General features: G+C 47.9%; 1 protein-coding gene across 2 annotated transcripts in view; it reads right to left on the bottom strand.

The window, feature by feature from the left end:
- LIPC (lipase C, hepatic type) overlaps positions 1 to 11695 on the bottom strand; it is a 135825-nt gene extending 124130 nt beyond the window's left edge. The window contains exons 1-2 of one of the 2 annotated variants that reach the window (XM_044391048.3): positions 11642 to 11695; positions 11196 to 11322 (exon numbers count right to left, since the gene is read on the bottom strand). In XM_044391048.3, coding sequence (XP_044246983.2) covers positions 11196 to 11322; positions 11642 to 11668 — 154 coding nt within the window. In that variant the 5' untranslated portion in view covers positions 11669 to 11695. Of the gene's footprint in view, positions 1 to 11195; positions 11323 to 11549; positions 11595 to 11641 lie in introns of those variants that run through there. The other variant, XM_048219665.2, reaches the window with a different exon arrangement.
- Positions 11696 to 12392: the final 697 nt, after the last annotated feature.

Genomic DNA, 12392 nt, shown 5'->3' with positions numbered 1-12392 from the left:
TGCAGGAGGAGTCTCTGAAAGGAGATTTCTAAGGTGTTCTCTGGGCGTTAACAAGGCTCAGAGAAGCCTCGGAGAGTCCAGCTCTGTTCGTGAAAGCAGCCCTGTACCTAGAAGATTCTTGAGTGAATAAAAATACTTTAGCTTTTTAAAAGTGCCCTTGATTATCTCCAGCTGGCCCAGAATTTTCAGTCTTGGCATCATGGGGCCTCTCCTTTCTTCAGGCTGCCTGGGTTTGTATTTTACCTCCTTTGTGAGCTTGACTTTAGAGAAGCAGGGACTGTGAAGAGAGCTGAGACACAAGGGACCAGGACTTTGTCCACACACAGGTTTGCTGCGGGGCGCGGCCATCACTCAGAGTGAGTGTGGGGAGGGTATGCATTTGTCTAGAAGGGGTCAGGCCCATCGAGGCTCAGAGTATGTCTGAGGCTCCCCTGGCACTGACACCCACAGTAGGATACTCTGAAGGCCAAGATACCCATGTGGGTTCTGAGGGGGACACCAGCATCACCAGAAATATGCATCAGTGAGAATCCCAGGGACTTGGGGAGGCTTCTCCTGCCCCTGGCCCTTCAGGCAAGCTCACATCTAGCCCTGGAGGAAACCGGCATGGGGAAAGAAATGGTCTGATGGCCATTTACTGCTTGGATTGTTCTTACAGAATTGTGCCTTTGTCCTCCTGGTGTTTGGGAATCTTCGAATCGCTCAAGGGGATTGAGTCACCCTAGGGTTAGGGCAGGGGGCAATGTCTCATGTTTAAAGTGGATAGAACTTGGCTCTCCTGTTAACATTTAAACAGCTGACTTCCGGTGAGGCAGCCAGTGATGGTCTCGGGGCACCGTGGTGACTTCTCGATGAGTCCCGTTGATACCCAGGGTGTCAGTGCTAGACGGGACCCTGCATACCACTCACGGGAAATCAGAGGCACAGGAGGTGAAGGCAGCCCCCCCAAGGCAGTGCAGCTGGCACGGAGGAACTGAGAGACCTCGAAGACACTCCCCGAGTTGCTTGGGGTGCGAGAAGATGGAAACAAAACACAGCAGCACCAGCAACCAGCTCTGTGCATAGCCGCACCAGGGTGTTCCCAACTGAACACAGACAATGGCCACAGAACGGAAACAACGTGCTACCAGGACCTTCTATGTCTATGCTTGCCACAACACAAGAGGAACCGAGAAGGTGCTTAAACATTCCCCTCTCCCGACCAGCCAGCGCTAGCTGCCCCCCCTTCCTGCCTGCTGCATTGTTATTGACTAAGTCATGCAATCGTGAATTAATAGTAATGAACTGATTATTAAGTTCTGAAGATAACTTCGGTCACCCTCGCTTTGACAGACTCAGAGCCAGAACTGCCCCCGTTTCCCACCCTTCTCTCCCAATCTACCAAGAAGCTCCCCTCAACATCTCACACTGCGATGCACCAGGGTTTCTCTGGGGTGCATTCTTTCTGGCTGCAGTAAGGTCAATAGGCCTTTCACCTGATTCTGAGTGTGCCCCTGGTGGTCTTTAGTTGGGGAACTTTTACATCTGTCAACTGGGCACACTGGTCCCTGCCCAATAACTGCTCTTTACAGGGATGTTGTAAGAAGCAAGTGGCGTCACGTGGGTGGGAAGGAGTTTTTCAAGTTGAAATTGCTCTGGGTCTCTGAGCTAGTGTGATGTGGAATTTCCAAATGGCTCTCTTTCCAGACTTGGAATACAGTACTTTTTAAATGGAAGATTCCTATTCAAGCTTCTGTTATGTGTACCTGCCTCATTTCATTGGTGTAAAACCCTCCTACGATTTAGTGTGAGGAATAGCAATTAACGCAAAAACTTCAAAGACACTTGCCCAAGGCTGGGGCCTGCCTGGGACGAAGATCTGAGTGTTTGTGGGTGCCGGCTGGGGGAGGTTGCAGAGCGGCCGACTTCTGAGCACCACCCCTGTCTTTTCCTGCTGATAGCATTGCTTCCACGGGGGAGTGGCTGCAGTTTCAGCCAGGCTGAGAGATAAAGCCATCCACCCAGCAAAAGAGGCAGCCAGCAGCCTCGTTCCTCCTTTTTTCTTTTTTTCTTCTTAAAAAAAAAAAAAAAAAAAAAAAAAACCCGACCTCAGTGGTGGCCCTGTTGCTGCAGGGTGAGGGCCAAACTCCATGGCCTGGCCTCGGAGGCCCTCACCTGCGGCCGTTTCTTTTTAGGGGACCCACCCTGGGCCACAGCAAACATCTCAGGGATTCCCAATCTCATGATCCTTTTTCAAGTCTCCAAGACTGGGTTATGCTTTTCCTCCTGCTTGCCACTCCTTCCACATCTCTTCCTCCAAAACTCAACCCAAATATCACTTCCTCTATCTTCCCAGCTGACCTCTTCCGCCTCAGGGACTTACGACGTTTTTTACATGATGTTACTTGTACCTTATCACATTGTATTGAAATTATGCTTCTCCCGATCTCTAATCTACGCACGCACGCAGGCACGCACGCAGGCACGCACGCAGGCACGCACGCAGGCACGCACGCAGGCACGCACGCCCGCACGCCGGCACGCACGCCGGCACGCACGCACCTGCAGCTGCAGGGAGCCACAGACCCCAGCAGTTGGGAAGCTCCTTGATGAAATGAAATGTGCTTTCTTATTTTAGTATCAACAGGGATGTGGATTTGTCCTGACCATGGGGTCTGGTACACAGTAGGTGGTTAATGAATGCTGTAATTTGCTGCTGTTGATCTTGTCATGTTTCAGTATCAAGCAGACTGTTGTTTTCACTATTTGGGATTCCCTTGGGACGTGGAAGCTGGAACATTTGTCACTGGAAAGTTTTTCGCAATCAGAAAGGCCAGTCCTAGTCAACTGAAAATCCACGGCTCTGCCCAGCTTTTGGAAATGCCCGGCTCATCTGAAAAGAATTTTCTTGATCCTGTTTTCGGGCCGAGGAGGGGTTCACTGTGTATGGTTCATTAGCTACTGCAGCTAGTATTTTCCCACCAATTAGAAGTAAGTCTCAGCGTGGGGATTTTTCTTAAGAATCATTGTCTTTTGGGCATGCCCATATTTTATTTCGGAGGAATAGATTGTCACGAATATCATGGGGTTTTTGTTTTATTTGGGCTATGGTTACCCCTGAGGGAGGTCAAAATGCAGGATCGGTCAAAGTTGATTCCACCCCCTTCCCTACCAGGAAACTTCAAAATGAAGCCAGGTTTGCCCCGGAGGCCTGCGTTATTTCTGTCGGAAGAGCCCGAAGCCTGGAAGTCAGGACACCTGGGTTCAAGTCTTGTTTTGCTGTTGACTCACTATTTTGTTCTTCTGGTAGCCCTCCATGTACTGTCCCAGGCAGCGACAGCACTTGGAACCTGTTAGAAATGCAAATTCCCAGGCCCCACTGAATTAGAAAGCTCTGCAGCCGGTGTCCGGAAATCTTATTCTAATAAGATTTATTGATTTCATAAATTTAATAAGATTATTTATTTTATGAATGAGATTTAAGATGATCTTATTTTAATAAGATTCTGATGTACGCCGAAGACTGAGAACCACCGATCTGGTCAAGGCCGTTTCATCATTTCAATAGAAATTTGTGTTTAAAATGATTCAAACCAGTAAAGTAAATATACTACGTCCACACACATACACACTACAACATAAAACATGTGGAAGACACAAAAATTTAGGTATAAATTCAACTGTAGTGTAAACATTCTTGTACGTTTTCTTCTAATATTTTTTTTCCTCACACGTGTTTTCATAGGGCTGTAATCACAGGACACGCACAAGTAAGTAGACTGCTTTTCTCCTGCTTAACATACATACTGTAAATGCTTCTCAGAGCTGCCACCGCCACATCAGAACTACTCTGAATGGTCACACAACACTTCACGGAATAGCCGTGTCTGGCTTCCTCACCAGGCCCGGGTGAACTTGTGTATGTGGAGGTGAAAATGTCCTTGGACAGACAAGGAGGCCTCCCCTTTGAGGCATCTGATTTTCTCTTCATTTCATCCCTCCCCTCCCCACCAAGCACCATTGTGGAAACATCAAAACCATGAGTGTTCCGGGAAATAGAGTCATAAACAGAGAGGAAAGGGAGGTTAGACAGCCTCCAGAGTTTTCCAGACTCATCCAGAAACTGGGATTCTCCCAAGCCTGAAATCCCCTCCTGAAACCCTGAGGCGGTTGGGTCCTCACTGCGCTACCTTGTGGCTGTGTCTATGAATTGCACCTTCTCTTGACAAGCATGGCCGGCACCCCAGTCTTTCTGCGTGGAGGAGCCCGTTGGAGTTTGTCTCCTAGGCTGGTGCCTGAGCGGGGAGCTCCCCTCCCTGAAGGACTGGCTGTGCTCCCTCCCATTGTCCTGGTTTCCACACTGGGGCTGAAGTCCAGCCGTGACCCCCAGCCTGCTGGGCAGGGATCCAGATGTCCTGGCTGGCCCTGGCCAGCCCCTTTCCCTAGTGGGTGGACCTCAGCCCGCAGCTGAGAGGGCCCCTCTGTCAAATGGACACTCTCCTGGCTGTGAGAACGGCCGTGCCCATGCATGTGTCCTGCACGGATCTGTGGATGCCGGAAACCAGGCTGAGATATACCAGCGTGACCCCACTCCCGTGGAGAATGTAACTGGGACTGCTCAGCCCTGCCTGTGGACCAGCCCCCACTCTCCTTTCCCTCCCTGATGACTTGCCTGCGAGGACCCAGCATGCCTTGCGGCACCGTGGCAGCTGGTGCGGGCAACGGGGCAGGGAGGAGGTGGCAGTGGGCATCTCCGTACTGGCCAGTTAGCTTTTGGCTGGATTACTCACTTGGTGATTCACATGCTACGGTCAGTTGCCAGGCCCAATCAGGTTCTTCCACAATCAGTCACTATTTCTTTTTGAAAAATATACTATTCACCTGACCCAGAATGAAAGAATACGGGTGCAAGTCCCGGGTCCCCTGGGAAAGGCAAGCAGGGTGGAAGCCAGGCTGTTGTCCTCTTACCCCAGGCTTGTCCTCTCTGGGTGTGTGACCCTCAGGAGGGCTCGGAGGGTTAGGCCAGGAAGTCTGGCAGTGGATGGGATCTGCCCTTTAGCAGAGAGAAGATAACATATCACTAGCGTGCTGGACTCTGGTTCCCTGTGCATTCCCGATGAACGTTACTCACAAGTGACCTTCCCTGCAATTGTAGAGGTCTATCAGGAAGTTGTAGGTCCCACTGGGGCAATAATTCTGGGCGTGAATCTACGATCTGGAGGTGGTGGTCCTGAAGTCACGGTGCTAGGTATGGCCCTTTCCCAGTGGCACTCTTGGAACAACAAATCCAAGACCGATCTAATTGCAGCTAATCTGGATTTTTTTTTTAATTTTAATTTTTTTCTCTTCCTTTGAAATATTTAAAAAAAAAAAACCCCACACTCGACGACCTTGAGAATTCTTCATATCTATCTTTAACTATACTTCTAATTCCTAGCCATATACATATATATAGTCTTTTTCAGAGTTGTCATTCAATAGGTAGGTTATTTAGTCCTGCTTTGCCCCCCACTTTATTGCATATGGAATTTCCTTATGCTTATTTTGAAAAGCTACAAGACAAGTTGTTATTTAACTTTTTGGAGGTCACAGGTCCCTTTGATAATCTGCCAAAGTTACGACCTCTCTCCCCCAAAGTGCACAGAGGCTCGGCCTTGGGTGCCATCCGAGGAGGCAGCCAGACTCTCCGACGACAGCCACCCTCGAGCCAGGTTAATATCGCGGGTGTTACACTGTGAGCGCCAGCATTAAGCCTTCTATTTGTGAATTCCGTCTTGATTACCTCCGGAAGTTCCTGACCTTTTAGTACTTTAGTAGGCATTTGAAACAATACTTGTTTAAAGATGGACTTCGCGCTGGCTGGAGGGTTAATTGTTAGGCATTCCAGTTGTTTCCAGTTTTTGGTCGTTGTGACCCAGGGCAGCTGTCAATCTACCTACCTACGATTTGCTTTGCTTTTCTTCATCCCAGAAGGCCTGTTTTGGGGAGGGGTTCGGGCTTGAAAAACATGTGTACTTTAGGGGCTCTGTACCTTTGCTTATGCACAAGGAAAGCCTCCTTCTTTTTTGTTCCAATTCTACCCCGCAAGACGGTGCTCAGACACTGCTGGCCTCCCCAGACCTCTCCCTGTGCCCCCCACTTGGAAGTCGACTCTGCCGCCTTTCCACTGGCTCCTCGTTCTAGTCCATTTGGGCTGCCGTAACAAAGTGCCCTGTGACTGGGCGGCTCGTAACCAACGGCAGTTTATTTCTCGCAGTTCTGGAGGCTGGGAGTCTGAGATCCAGGTGCCAGCGTGGTCAGGTTCTGGTAGGAGTCTGCATCCTGGTTTCCTCACAGGTTGGAAAAAGAGCAAGCTCTCTGGAGTCCCTTGTGTAAGGGCACTAATCCCATTCAGAGGGCTCCACCCTTATGACCGAATCATTTCCCAAAGGCCGCACCTAATATACCATTGTATTGGGGTTAGCCTTTCAACATGAATTTACAGGAAACACAAACATTCGACCCATTGTACTCCTCTCTGGTGGTACTCATCACGTTCCATGTCCAAGTGGGGAAAATTTTATGTTTACATCTTATCGCCTGTATTAGACTCAATGATATGCTTCACGTATTCGACACCCAGAACAGATCATTGTAATATACCTCTGCTCGGTAAGACAAAGTTATTTTCAGTAATATTGCAAAAATCAGGAATCAACCGTTTTCTTAATTTGTTCTTTAGTTTTAGAGCAATGAACAATTTAAGAGGATGAACACATTGCCCCTTTGAAGATATTCAAATGCACTAAAAGCATTTCCTATAAGAACTAAAATTCTTACTTACAAAACAAAATATGCTTGACTCTTGGAACGACACCGATTTGAATTGTGTGGGTGCAAATATACGTGGATTTCCCCCCCATAAAGACAGCACAGTATTTTCTCTTCCTTATGATTTTCTTAATAACATTTTCTTTTCTCTAGCTCACTTTCTTGTAAGAATACAGCATGTAACACATGTAACATACAAAGTATGTTAATCGACTGTTTGTGCTATTGGTAAGGCCTCGGTCAACAGTAGGCTGTTCTTAGTTAAGTTTTGGGGGAGTCCAAAATTGTATGTGGATTCTCAACCGCATGGGTGTTGGTGGGCCTCATCCATGTGTTGTTCAAGGGCCAACTGTATGACACCTCCCAGTCCACTGTAATACCTGTCTTGCTGTTTTACATTGAAAACGTAAGAACTCTAAGTGGCCCCATAGGATAAGAGAATGGAAGTTCTCAGGTGTTGTTTCTTTGTCTTCACGATCACTATGGTATCATCTTTGATTTTGAATTTGCTGTTTAAATGTAGGAAAATGCAGGAAGTCCCACAGAGGTTGGAGACACGAGATGGTCAAAGCCAGTTGGGAGGATTGGAAACCATGGCACCTGCAGTGAGCGCGTCACCAAATGGGTGAGTGTCAGGGGCCAACCACATAACTGGGAGTTCTCAAAACTAACATCCATGGAGAACATCGTATTTATTAAAGGATACATAATAAAAATGCGATCATTTGAAGGTTACACATATACTAATGAAACTCAACAGTAACCATAGCAGTTGGTTGCCACTTTGGTCAAAAAACTATTTTGAGGGTGTAGGAGGCTTATTTTTATCACCGATATTATTGAGAATTGTGATAATGGAAAAAACCCCAAATTTTAGTAGGTTCTTTCATGGTATTTACATTCCCTTTGGAGGATGGCCTCCTTATTAGTGACTTCTGGGGTACATGGCTCCCACCTCCCCACCCCTGGCCCACCCCTGATTTGATAGCTCGGGGTGGGAGTTGGGGCCAGGGGCTCCTGTCTACTGCCCAAATGCAGTGGTTCTGTGCGTGGGCCGAGGCCCTGGGGATAGCCTATATGTGAAGCCGATTTTCTTCTCGTTGGCCAAACCAAGCAACATGTGACAATCCACTGCATACAGAAACAGATAGAAGAGTCCAGCTCTCTCCCCTGAAGCCAGACAGTAAAGAAATTTGCAACACTTCTTTGCAAAACAGTGCCACTCTTCGGACTCCCTTTTAATTGTTGATGTTTGGAAAATACAAGGCATTTCTTATAATAGTATACGTATTGACATGCGATGGGTTTGCTACTGTTTTTAAAGGCATTAACATTTACAAAACTTCCTCAGCTTAGGTCTCTAATATGGTAAATATTGATAGCTGTATTCCATACCAAAAAGGCTCTTTGGGGTCCTAATGAATGTTTCAGAATGTAGTGGCATCCTGAGACCGGGAAGTTTGAGAGCTGCTGTGCTCGTGCCTTTCCTCATATGTATGGTGCATGGGGTGCCCAGTGGTTAAATGAGGGAGGGGCTCGGTGGGGGCTGCTTCTGGGAGTTGGAAGCTGTGGCTGGGATGGGAGGGAGGGAGGGGCAGGCCCCTGGAGGCAGTGGTGGACACCTGGAGGGTGGGGCTGCCGGGGGTAGGAGCAGCAGTTTCGATTTCAGGGCAGTGCCGGCTCTCATGGCAACACAAGTGTGTGTGTGTGTGTGTGTGTGTGTGTGTGTGTGTGTGGGTGGGTGTGTGGGGGGGGGTGTGTGTGTGGGGGGGGGGTGAGGGGTGTCTGAGTCTCAAGCAGTGAGGTCCGGGGATGAGAGTGATGAGAGAACTGTGTTCTGGGGGCTTCAGGAGGCTCCCTATACCCTGTTCCCCTTGGCGCTGACCGATTGGGACACCTGCCCCGATCTGTCTTTCTGGATGGGAACTGAGCAGAGCTGTTTTCGAGGGGCCTCTGGCTGTCCACTCACTGGGAGTGACCACAGTGGAAAGAGAGGCCCGGAGCCTTAGTCAGACAGATCGAGCTCTCCGTGCTTCTCCCTGCTCTGCTCTGAACAGCCACAGGACCCCCGCGGGTCACCTAAATGCTGGCTGACTCTCCGCCATGGCGGGGAGGATGGCATGACATCTGGCACATACTGGGCACACAGTACCTTAGCGGGTCCATGAGCTATGTCATTCATAAACGCAAAAGGTGGCAGGCTGGGAGGGGTAGGCTTAAGGAAGAAGGGTCCTTGAATTTTTCCTGGCCCATAGCTAGTGACAGTGGGAGCTTGGTATAGACCAGGATCTCTCGACACTTGACCCACTATGGACACTTTGCCGTGGATAACTCGTTGTGGGGACTGCCATGTGCATTGTAGAACGTTTGGCAGTATCCCTGGCCTCTGCCCACGACATGCCAATAGCACTCTGTCCCCAACTGTGACAATTAAACATGTCTCTGGACATTGCCAAATGTCGTCTGGGGGGCAGTTTTGCCCCTGGTTGAGAACCGCCAGTCTAGATAGCCGTCTGACAAGGCCTCCCCTGCGGGTGCTTGCTTCCAGCCTTGGAAGACAACGCACCAGCATCATACACACAGATCTGGCTCACTCCTTGCAGGAAGAATTCTGCCAAGGGCTTCTGCCCTCAAGGGAACAAGAGACCTCCTGACTCTGATCCTTCCCCTGAAGAACCCTCCTGCTAACCGTGGCTGCTTCCCTCGGCTTTGGGACAAAGCAGGCCCTGGGACGCAGTAGCTGACCAACACAAGATCTGTGGAAGCAAATCTGGACGATGCCCAGCAACCTGGGGGAGGCCATCCTGCCCTTCAGCTTCCTCCTTGGCTTCAGACCTCCGCGTCTCCACTCAGAAACACTCGGGGCCGATCGACAGCAGCATGGATAAACGGAGGGAGGTGTGTTCACGCGACGGAATGCTTCTGCCACCAGAATGAATGAGTCACCACCACTCAAACGTGTCCCGGATGAAGTTCACCGGTGTCATGGTAAGTGAAAGAAGCCAGAAGCAAAAGAGCACATGCTGGATGCTTCCATTAACGGAAAGTTCCCCCAAAGGTCGCATAATCTACGTCAAGGCTCAGGGGTACACAAGGGGAGCTTCTCGGATACAGATTGCGACGATGAAAATTCATCACGCAGTTATAGTGTATCATAACTATCTTCTTGATAGATGTTATACTCGGTAGAAAATAAGCAAACAAAAAACAGCATTCTGGACCGAAGGTCAGGACAGGCCCTTCAGCAAAATCCCCGTCCACGCAGGGAATAAAAGTCATCAGCGATTTTGCCTGTTTGGCTCTAAATTCTTATTGTCGTTTTTGGACCTGGCTTCATACAGGGGATGATGTATAGGAAACAATGAGCACATGCTTGGCACAGAAGATGCTCGGTACATGGTAAATAATTAATAGTGCTGATCAGTTATTAACTGGCCTACGATATAAAATAATAACAAAATAATAACAAAAATAAACAAAACAAAAAAATAAACACAAAAATAAACAAAATAATAAACAAAATAAATTTTAAAATTCCCCCTTTTTAAAGGGGAAAGGAGATTCTGGAATTTTCAGGGGTATTGGTTACTAAATTCCTCATTCTCAAGGCTTTTGGAGCTCCTTCCAACCACAGTATTTGAAGAAAGAAAAATCTAAAGCCTCTACGGTAGAGTTTCTAGCTCCTGACCAGTAACCAGCACACACACGAAAAGTCCCAAACACCTGTCTCTTTGGTCGAATTGTTCGCTCTACTTCCTATCTGTCATTTATCGATCCAATGCACTGTTTAGCCAGGGACCTGGAACCCACCTACCTGATCAAGCATTTGGATCTTTGGCCATCAGTCTAGTTTATGAAATTACAGATCAAACAGGTGTGACTGCCATTGGAGTCCTAGGTCTCAGAGTACACCTTTGGCAGAAAAAAACGAAGTCTAGAAAATGTGCAACGCTATCTCTTCTTTAGACCTGACTGGAGACAGTCAGCTGGAAACAGCTCACTCCACAAAACCTCTCTCCTCCGAAAGAGCCAACAATCAGACAACCTCAGCGAGATGGGGCATTTCTTTGCGAGCTGTGCTCCCCAGCCACAAATTAGATGCCGAATTATCGCTCAGGAAGATCCAAAACTCTTTCAGATCATTCTCCATCCAAGTCTTAGCATGACTAGTTCTGAATCAGACATGGGAGAGACTTCAGTCAAGCTGCGAGTGCTTTTTGACTTCCACCCCCAGAAAGATCTCCTAAAATTTCAATCCTGCGTGAACAGCGGCTCGTCCCTGTCACCCGTGACACCACTAACAGAGCCAAGCTCTGTCCCACACCATCAAGAACACTGGATTCATCGCGACAGACATTTAAAAAAGAAAATCCATGCCCTTCTCCACAGAAAAGGCAGGCTCTTACCTAGTCCCAGGCTTTGTCCATGGGTACTTGATTGGATAAACACGCATAAAACCAAGAAAATAGAGACACACGGGGGACTTTCCATTGCTCCTGTCTCACCCGGGGTCCGAGGTCTTCTCGCTAATTTCTGAAGTCAAAGAGACCAGATTGCCTATTGATACTTTGTGAGGGAAGACTGCTCATTAATAATTAACCTTTAACCCTGGTATCCAGTGTTCGCTTCTCTGACTACCCCCCAACCCCAGGTTTCACTATAACGAATACAACAAAAGTCGATGTACAAAAGCTTTTTTTTTTTTTTTTTTTAAACCCTGATACATTTTGAAAATCAAATATCTTGTCACATATTCTTACCTTCTTGGGCCAAGGTCTCAGTTCCAAATTAATCAATTTAAAGTTAATGTGTTTGGAAATTCTGTCAAAGGTCAGGGGTCAATGGCTCATACCTGGTTGCCTAGCTCTCCCTCTGTCATCACTGCAACGGGGATGCTGGCTCATGGCAGAGGGATTTCAAATTGCAGGCTAAGCACAAAGAAAAAAAAAAGGGTTCTGGCGGGCGGAGAGCGGCTGGAGGGTTCTTTTTCTGTTGGTTCAGCAAAATTGCTGGTGCCTGAAGTTAAAAAGTGGTGGGGCGATGTTTCTGTAGCTGAAAGGGGCAGAAAACCTCTCACGTCAGTGTAGGAGGAGCTGATGCAGGAGCAAAGGTATAGGACTGGGTGCCTTTGCTGGGGGCCCCGTTGGGAGCTGACCCTGGAATAAACTCTCCTCCTTTGTGCTAATTCATGCTCCCACTGTGTAGAGGACTGAGAAATCAGGCCACTCGGCAAAACCAGGCAGGGGAAATGTTACTGTGGGCGACTCTTGTGATATTCCTTGGGTCTCTAGTTTTATTTAAACTTTATTTGTTCGACATTTTTTTTTTTTCTAGCATACCTATCAATTGCCAGGCACTGTTTTAGGCACTTGGGACATTCAAGCAAACAAAAGAGACGAACATTCCTGTCTTTGCGAAGCTTATATACCGTTGGGGATGGGAGGACTCCGATGATAGTCAATAGACATAATGAATCAGAGATTTATGGAGATGGTAGAATGCAGTGAGAGCTATGGAAAAAGGGAAAGTATAGCAGAATTAAAGTGGGGGAGGTGGTGATTTAAAAAAAAAAATTTTAAGATTTTATTTATTTGAGAGAGAGC

The sequence above is a fragment of the Ursus arctos genome, unplaced genomic scaffold (genome assembly GCF_023065955.2).
Source record: "Ursus arctos isolate Adak ecotype North America unplaced genomic scaffold, UrsArc2.0 scaffold_36, whole genome shotgun sequence".
In the NCBI taxonomy this organism is placed as follows: Eukaryota; Metazoa; Chordata; class Mammalia; order Carnivora; family Ursidae; genus Ursus; species Ursus arctos.
The sequence above is the reverse complement of the archived record's forward strand: the minus strand, read 5'-3'. Positions and strand labels throughout refer to the sequence as shown.